This window comes from Pelophylax lessonae, assembly GCF_965119305.1.
Source record: "Pelophylax lessonae genome assembly, chromosome: 4".
In the NCBI taxonomy this organism is placed as follows: Eukaryota; Metazoa; Chordata; class Amphibia; order Anura; family Ranidae; genus Pelophylax; species Pelophylax lessonae.
In genome coordinates, this window is record NC_138771.1 from 641,257,117 (window position 1) to 641,266,972 (window position 9,856).

At 38.7% G+C, this 9,856-nt stretch overlaps 1 protein-coding gene and 1 pseudogene across 2 annotated transcripts; both read left to right on the forward strand.

Annotated features, from left to right (window-relative positions):
• Positions 1-7,113: 7,113 nt before the first annotated feature.
• On the forward strand, positions 7,114-8,055 carry LOC309552912 (olfactory receptor 5P66-like; the record flags this gene model as incomplete). Its single annotated transcript, XM_082253820.1, has 1 exon — positions 7,114-8,055. The coding sequence occupies one exon, from the start codon at positions 7,114-7,116 to the stop codon at positions 8,053-8,055; it is 942 nt and encodes a 313-aa protein (XP_082109946.1).
• A 489-nt stretch (positions 8,056-8,544) lies between these two features.
• Positions 8,545-9,444, forward strand: LOC309552913 (olfactory receptor 10A7-like; annotated as a pseudogene). The gene has a single exon. The product of its transcript is annotated as an olfactory receptor 10A7-like (transcript).
• The last annotated feature ends 412 nt before the right edge of the window (positions 9,445-9,856 follow it).

The following is a 9,856-nucleotide window of genomic DNA, read 5'->3' on the forward strand; positions in this document are numbered from 1 at the left end:
CAAAAAAAATCGCAGATCGCCGCCATTACGCGTTAAAAAAAAAAAAACAACAAAAATGACAAAAATCTTTCCCTTAGTTAGTAAACGCAATAACTTTTGCGCAAACCAATCAAAATACGCTTTTTGCGATTTTTTTTTTTACCAAACATAGGTAGCATAAAACAAATTGGCCGAAAATGTTAAAACATTTTGATTTTTACATTTTTTTTGGGGGGAATTTCATATAAAAAAAGTGAAAAATATTGCTATTTTTGCAAAATTTACACTCTTTTTTTGTTTATAGCTCGTGATCAAAAAATCGCACAGGTGATCAAATACCGCCAAAAGCTCTGTTTGTGGGAAAAAAAGGACGCCAAATTCGTTTAGGTACAGCGTCGCACGACTGCGCAATTGTCCGTTAAAGTCACGCAGTGCCGAATCGCCAAATACCCCCTGGTCGTTTAGCAGCCAAATCCTCCGGGGCTTAAGTGGTTAAATGCAGATTAAGCAGACACATATGCACTAAGCTTGCATTAAATGTGCAGCACCGCACACCGCCCACCTAACAGACTGATAAAAGTTTTTTTTTCTCCTTTGTCCTCCTCACTGGGCTCAGGTCAGGGCATAAAGATCATGCACTGCACCCCTACACAATAAAATCAATGTAGATCGCTGTCTGATTAAAGAAGATTCTTCCTATTCTTTCCCTCAAAGCAATCTCCAGCTTGACCCTACCTCTCCCTAGTATAGTTATAGCAGAGTGACGCGCGGCACTATGTGACTCCAGCTTATATAGACTTTGGGTCACATGCTGCACTGGCCAATCACAGTCATGCCATTAGTAGGCATGGCTGTGATGGCTTCTAAGGGCACACTAGTTAAACGCTTGCTGATTGGCTGCCTTGCACCTGTTGAAATCGCACCATTAAAACCATGCAAAAACATCAAATAACATTACCGAACAACAGACAGTACCCGGACATACAGTGAAATGTTCGGGTCCATGTCCGGGTACCGAATAACCAAAAGTCCGGTACGATCCCGAACAATACAGTCCAGGTTCGCTCATCCCTACCAATAATACAATTGTTGCTCCAAGCCAAGCCCCTATGTAATTCATTTGACAATCCCTGGCTTATTATCCTAGAAAATGGAGAGAACTGATTTTTAATACTCAGCACCAACTGACTTTAACAGTGTTCAGATTCTTCACCTGAACTTCTGTAATGTTTGCTGAACCCACCACAAACTGAACCCGGGTGCATTTGAATTATCCCTAGTCAACAGTAGAAGCACCATGTTTATAAAGATGATTGTATTATATTACATCCACATCACTCCTGGGATCAGAGGAGGAATCCCAACTTGCACCAAAATACCAGAGTATTACAAATATTATATATACAGCTTTAAAGATTAAAAAAAAAAAAAAATAAATACTAGCACCCATCTAAATTTATCATTGTAATATCCTTTACTTGTGGGATTTGATTATCGTAGCTGATATTATTCAGTTTCATTTATACTAGACTGAGTAGACCCTAGAGAAATTACAAATAAAGTCTGTTATTTATTTTTCTCTGCATGATAATTGGAATTAGAATTAAAGTACTTACCTGACAATTTGTGTAGCACTTGGCCTAAAGATGATAATATTCACACAAGACCAATTCTCAAGGAAATATAATTTGAGATAAAAAGAGAACCTGGGAAATCTTGCATTGAGAGCAAGCCTTCAAAAATCAGAGCAAGGTGTAGACGTGACATCAGACTGCTGAGATCCCATCATACCTCGGTGCAACTCAGAGCAACTCAAAGTAAGTCTAATTCAATAATGTTCCTCTACCATCATTATAGGCATATATGACCATTAGATCCTTCAGCTACTGTTAACTCAACACACTTACATACTAATAAACTTTTGTAAAGTGCTTAAAAAAATGTTGTCACATATGAAGCATGATCAGTATTATGGGAAAGGCTGATGGACCAAGAGAGATATTTCATTCTCACTGTCTTTGATAAATCATGAGTAGATAGATAAGCACATCAAATACTTACAACCCTGAAAGCTTTGAAGTTGAATGTATGGGACAGCATAATGGTTACATAGTTACATAGTTACATAGTTAGTGAGGTTGAAAAAAGACATCAGTCCATCCAGTTCAACCTATGATGTGTGTGTGTGTTTGCTTTTAACCGTACATTGTATACCCCTGTATGTTGTGGTCTTTAAGGTGTCCATCCAATCGTTTTTTGAAACTATCAATGCTCCGCGCTGATACGACTGCTTGTGGAAGAGAATTCCACATCCTTACCGCTCTTACAGTGAAGAACTCCTTACGCACTTTAAGGTTAAACCGCCTTTCCTCAAGTTTTAGTGAGTGGCCACGTGTCTTATTGTATCTCCTTTCTCTGAATAGTTTGTTCCTTATGCTAGGGTCGCCAGTACAGTATTTGTACATTGATATTATATCCCCCCCTCAATCGTCTCTTCTCCAGAGAGAATAGGTTCAGTGCTTGTAGTCTTTCCTCATAGCTGATGTCCTCCATTCCCCTAATTATTTTTGTTGCCCTTCTCTGGACTTTCTCCAGTTCCAGCACATCCTTCCTGAGGACCGGTGCCCAGAACTGGACAGCATACTCCAGATGTGGCCGGACCAGAGTCTTGTAGAGTGGAAGAATAATCTCTTTATTTCTGGAGTGAATCCCCTTTTTTATACAACCCAGTATTCTGTTGGCTTTGCTTGCGGTGGCTTGGCATTGCATGCCACTGCCAAGCCTGTTGTCTTCCAGTACCCCCAGGTCCCTTTCCATCCTAGACTCACCCAGAGGTTCCCCCCCTAGTGAGTAGCTTGCTTTCTGGTTTCTGGCCTCCAAGTGCATTACTTTACATTTTTCTACATTAAATCTCATCTGCCATGTAGTTGCCCACCCCGTGGTTAAAAGTCAAAGAGTTGTGTCATGCATCTTCATATCTTTGGTTTGCCTTCTACCAGAAATGTTATTTGCAAAGAACCTAACACAAGGTTTCCACCATACTCTATGGCCATTTGGTCAGATAATTATTAACCTACTGGTATGGTATAATAGGAGAATTAGGCAATACAAAAAACAACCTTTTGTAGGAGGTTTCCTTATCCATACTGAGAGGATAATTGGTGTCTCACTAAAGGGGCATACATAAATGTGATGGGCACCTTGGTTTGTAAGCTTTCCTGGAACAAAAATTGATAACAATAGTTCTACATACTATATACTGTAAGTCTACTCCAAATAGACTTGAGCTTGTTAATACTTGACTGAACAGATGCACGTGCATATCAACATAATTCAGGGCAACTTTGCTAAATACCTTACATCTTCTTCACCTTCATTTTGAAAGCATTTAATATGATTTCTGTCAAGATAAATACTGTACATCTACCATTCTATGTAATGCTAACACTTTAATGTGGAGTTCCACCCTAAAATGTGACTTCGGTCCATCTTCATGCCCGGGGTCACCTGAAAAACAAATGGATAATAGCAATTTTTTTTTTTACTTATCTTGTTTAGAAGATAATATGCTTACCTTACTTCTTCTACGCCCGTCGTCACTTCCTGGCTTTGCAATGATTCCTGGGAGCTGAACGTCATCGCTCCCAGGAATCAATGCGCCTGCACCGGCCCCGACGTCAGTTCGGGTGCAGGCGCCGTCATACCTTGCTAAACAGCTTCTGGGCATGCCCAGAAGCTGTGCAGGGATGACGCTGAAGCACCGGAAGTGACGGCGGGGCCGGTGCAGTGCATCGCAGGACCGAAGAAGACAGAAGAGGACGCAGAAGAGGATCGTGCTGGCTTCAAGCTGCCCACACCTGAGATGGCAGCGCTGGACAAGACATTTTCAAGGTAAGTATTTCTTCTTGCAGGTAAGTGCAACCTGGGACAGATCAGAGGCTATCCATTGTGGAATGCACTAGCCCTGACTGTCCCGGGGGTATTTTTATGTATTTTTTTTTAGGTGGAACTCCACTCTAATTACATTCCATAGGCTAAATCAAAGATTGGAGCTGAAAATGCTTGTAGGTACATTACAGTGAGTACACTTTTCCCCTTAGGACAGGAAGCATGTTCCCGGCAGGATCAGCAGGTCAAAGTAGAATTTAAAAAAATATTAACAAAACAAAACAAACGCAATCACCACACCTAGGGACTGAAAGTCTTCAATGCATTATATTTATGTGCTTGGGTTTAGATACATTTTAACTTATCTATAGGGTGAAAAAAAAAATTATTATACCTTTTTTTTTTTGCTTTTTTTTTACCTTGTCCTTGACCTTGGTGAAGCTTTCACTAGTTATGGTGCATCTAAACCCAAATAGAAAAATTGAATATATGGCTTTTTACTGCCTGTGCCAATGGGCTTTTGATTTGAGTTGATGGCATTGTTACATAGTTACATAGTTACTGAGGTTGAAAAAAGACATCAGTCCATCCAGTTCAACCTATGATGTGTGTGTGTGTTTGCTTTTAACCGTACATTGTATACCCCTGTATGTTGTGGTCTTTAAGGTGCCCATCTAATAGTTTTTTGAAACTATCAATGCTCCCTGCTGATACGACTGCTTGTGGAAGAGAATTCCACATCCTTACCGCTCTTACAGTGAAGAACCCCTTACGCACTTTAAGGTTAAACCTCCTTTCCTCAAGTTTTAGTGAGTGGCCACGTGTCTTATTGTATCTCCTTTCTCTGAATAGTTTGTTCCTTATGCTCGGGTCGCCAGTACAGTATTTGTACATTGATATCATATCCCCCCTCAATCGTCTCTTCTCCAGAGAGAATAGGTTCAGTGCTTGTAGTCTTTCCTCATAGCTGATGTCCTCCATTCCCCTAATTATTTTTGTTGCCCTTCTCTGGACTTTCTCCAGTTCCAGCACATCCTTTTTGAGGACCAGTGCCCAGAACTGGACAGCATACTACAGATGTGGCCGGACCAGAGTCTTGTAGAGCGGGAGAATAATCTCTTTATTTCTGGAGTGAATCCCCTTTTTTATACATCCCAGTATTCTGTTGGCTTTGCTTGCAGCGGCTTGGCATTGCATGCCACTGCCAAGCCTGTTGTCTACCAGTACCCCCAAGTCCTTTTCCATCCTAGACTCACCCAGAGGTTCCCCCCCTAGTGAGTAGCTTGCTTTCTGGTTTCTGGCCCCGAAGTGCATTACTTTACATTTTTCAACATTAAATCTCATCTGCCATGTAGTTGCCCACCCGTTATTATGTTCAGGTCCGCTTGCAAGGTTTCCACATCCTGCATAGAAGATATTGGCATGCCTAATTTAGTATCATCTGCAAATACTGAGATTGTACTAGATATCCCCTCCTCTAGATCATTTATGAATAAATTAAACAGGATTGGTCCCAGGACAGAACCCTGGGGGACCCCACTTTCCACACCTGCCCAATCCGAGTACTCCCCATTAATCACCACCCTCTGTACTCTCCCCTGGAGCCAGTTCTCTATCCAGGTACTGACCCTATGGTCCATACCTACCTTCCTTAGTTTGTACAGTAAGCGTTTGTGGGGAACGGTGTCAAAAGCCTTTGCAAAGTCCAGATACACCACATCCACAGGCTTTTTTGGCATTGGTCTGACATCAATTTAGATTTAGGACACTTCTGAGAGCATTCAAAATGTCTTGACAGGTGCATTTACCTGCAGATGATCTCCTTCTGACGTGCATTTGACCTAAGTCAAGCAAGCAAAAACCCATTGGCAAATGCCCATATTCATGCCATGATTTTAAGATACATTTTGGTACTATGAATTTCATGGTTTGGCTATTAAGATATACCGTATATATGTAATAAACCCTCAGGTTCAAGTGTCTGGAGAATACCTTATTCATTTTAATACACTTTTTCCACCTCCACAACCCCATTCACCTTTTTCTTTTCTACCATACCTTTCCTTATATCCTCTTGGGAGCAAGGGAAGCTGTCCAGTGTATGCGCATCCATCAATCCAATCCACAGAATACACTGGGCTGTAGATTATATCCTTGTGACAACATTAGTGTTTGATGATTGGCCCTACACATTCACATGAAATGACTTACTTGTCCCCTCTAACTGGACGTACAAAGTATTTTCTTTAATATGGGAAAATAAAGGATAGATGAGCATGTGAAGCTGGGGAGTTGAGGGTGGAATAAATTAAGCCTGTTTTATTTTGCCTTTTATTGGTAAAGCACATTTTTGCTTTAACCACTGCTTACTTTTCTATAGGGCTCCTTATGCGGGGATACATACTATATATCATTTTTTTTTTCATTCAACCCAGCAGGCTGAATGAATAAAACATTATACTGTAGATCACAGTATTAACCTAAGCAATGTTAGTGCAGCAATCTTCCTTGCTGTGCTATTGTATTCGGACAGCGGGACTGCCGCCCCCACCCCAACCAGACCAGAATACAGAAAATGGCTGCAAGAGCTGATCAGATACTGGTTTTCCAGCATGCTCATTCAATAGAAGCTGACTGTGAGATATGCTTCTGTTGGACAGGGAGCTGTACACACGGGTCAAAAGTCAGCCAGTTCCTGCCGAACCAACTGTTTTCTGCCTATAGTTAGCTGATTCACTCTTCATGTACTAAGGAGAAAAGCTGATGTGTCTGCATCCATTTAGGAGTGTTTAACTCTTGGGGAGTATCTCACCAAGCTAAAATTTCTATTGCAGCGGATACCTAAAGTTTGACTTGTATCTTACTACATCTGGGAAAATCAGTGAGACAATTACACACATAGGAAACTGCACTTCTGGGGTTGTTCTGTAGACTAATAGAATGCCTCAAGGCTGCCACGTGGCATTTCATTTTACAAAACATTACAGAGGCTGCAGATTGAAAAGGAAAGGTCATTTATTTTTAATAAAATTAAACTATAATGTGGCTTGTGTAGGAATGGTATTTGAATTTTTTTTTTTTATTCACAAAAGTACAGTTACCCTTTATCTCCACTTTATATGATTTTATGAATTGTTTTTTTTAATAATAAATACTTGTGTTGTTGAAGATACTACAATAAAAACTTTCAACTTTTTTTGCAGGAGGACCGTTTTTATGTTCTTGTGCTGACTCTTTCCTGAAGACATGTGTAAAGACAACCAAACTGAAGTAGCTGAATTTTTGCTTCTTGGATTTCAAAATCTCCATGCATTTAAAATTCTTTTCTTCATTGTGTTTTTGTTCACCTATATGGTGACAATAAATGGAAACCTCATCATCATTGTTTTAATTTGGATAAATGACCATCTTAAAACCCCAATGTATTTCTTCCTCAAACACTTGGCAATAGCTGACTTCATGATAACCACCGCCATAGTCCCAATGATGTTAGAAATTATACTAAAGGATGGAACTACAATTTCTGTTACTGCCTGTATTATCCAGATGCATTGCTTCGCTATTTTTGGAAGTGTTCAATGTTTTCTTATTGCAATTATGTCCTATGATCGATATTTGGCCATTTGTAACCCAATGCGTTATCATTCAATCATGGAACCCCAAATATGTCTTCAGATGGTCGTCTGGTCTTGGTTGTTGGTTATCTTTGTGTCAGGTGAATTTGTTTTGTTGTATCAACTGCAATTTTGTGGTGGGAATAAAATTGACCACTTCTTCTGTGATTCTGCTCCAGTGATAGAGCTCTCTACATCAGATAGTTCCCTTTTCATATTAGTTGATCTTTTTCTGGCCATTTTAGTGATTTTTCTTCCTTTTGCCTTTATTATTGTAACCTATGTCTTCATCTCCTTTGCTATATTACAACTTCCATCAACCAATGGAAGATGGAAAGCCTTTTCCACATGTAGCTCGCATCTGGCCACTGTGTGCACATATTATGGGAGCTTGATGGCTGTTTATATGACACCAACTGATAAAAGATCACCTAATACAAACAAAATTATGTCTCTTTTCTACATTGTGACACCTCCACTGTTGAATCCTATAATCTACAGCCTGAGAAACCACGAGATCAAAAAAAGCCTTAAAAACATTTTTAGATATGTTAAAACACTTAAAATATACTGAAGTTAGTGAAATGAACTAAGGAATTCATAGTCCTTGTTAAGTGTCTAGTTTTAGAATCTTTGACTTGATCTTTTCTCCATTATTATTCAGGCATCTAAAGAAGTTAAATGTGAGACAATCACACATGTAGGAAACTACATTTCTGTGGGTTGTTCTGTAGACCAACAAAAAGAAAATTACAAGGGCTTCGGAGAAAAGGAAAGGTAATTTTTTATAAAATTACATTGTACCGTGGCTTGTGTAGAAATTATGCATGCAATAGTATTTTTTTGCTTTTTTTATTTATTTGCATTGTTTTTTTTTTTCATTTATTTGCTTTTTTTTTCACAAAAGTACAGTTACCCCTTATCTCCACTTTATATGATTTTATGAATGTTTTTTATGAAACTAAACTCTTGTGTTGGTAAAGATACTACATTTAAAAGTTTCAACTTTTGTTGCAGGAGTATGACCATTTTTATATTCTTGTGTTGACTCTTTCCTGAAGACATGTGTGAAGACAACCAAACTGAAGTAGTTGAGTTTTGCTTTTTGGATTTCAAAACCTCCATACTTTTAAAGTTCTTCTCTTCATTGTGCTTTTCTTCTCCTATGTAGTGACATTAAATGGAACCCTCTTAATCATTGTTTTGATTTGGATAAATTACCATCTTAAAATCCCAATATTCTACTTCCTCAAACATTTGGCAATAGCTGACCTCATGATAACCACCGCCATAGTCTCAAGGATGTTATAAATTATACTAAACGGTGGAATTACAATTTCAGTTACTGTCTGCAATATCCATATGCATTATTTTGCTATTTTTAGAACTGTGCAATGTTTCCTCATTGCAGTTATGTCCTATGATCGATACTTGGCCATATGTAACCCAATGAGTTTATTATTCAATCGTGGAACCCCAAATTTGTCTTCAGATGGTTGTTTGGACTTGGTTGTTGGTTGTCTTTTTGCCGGGTGAATTCGGTGTACCAGCTACATTTTTGTGGTGGGAAAAACATTGACCACTTCTTCTGTGATTCAGTAATAGAGCTCATTACATCAGATAGTTCCCTTATCATAATAGTTGTTCTTTCTCTGGCCATTGTAGGTATTTTTTCTTCCATTTGCCTTTAATATTGTAACCTATGTACTCATCTCTTTTTCTATAAACAAATTTCTTCAATAAACATAAGATGGAAAGCCTTTTCCACATGTAGCTCACATCTGACCACTGTGTGCACATATTATGGGAGCTTGTTTTTTGGACACCAACTGATAAAAGATCGCCTAATACAAACACATGTATATCTCTTTTCTACATTGTGACAACTCCACTGTTAAATCGTTTTATCTACAGCCTGAGAAACCACAAGATCAGAAAAATCCTTAAAAACATTTGTAGATAGGTTTAAAACACTTAATTCACACACACATTAAAACTAGTGGACTGGAACATAGTCCTTGTTAGGTGTCTGGTTTTAGAATCTTTGACTTCATCTTTTCTCCAATATTATTTGGCTTTCAAAGAAGGTAAAAGTAAACTCTGTGTTATGGTAGGCTGGATTACGAAAGCAGCTGTAGATTTTTACTTTTTGAAAATCTCTAAGGCTACTGTTTTTTTTTTTTTTTTTTTTTTGGGGGGGGGGGGGGGGTTGAGGTTATTTAGTAATTGTGTATTTTTGGGGTGGTCTATGGATTTATTTTGTCATAATAAAGTATTTTTTATTTTTGGGTAATTAGAGCAGTTACTTATGTATTACTGCACCCAGAGATGGAAACAAGGTGGATGACAGTTGATTCTAGAGATAAAGAAGTGGA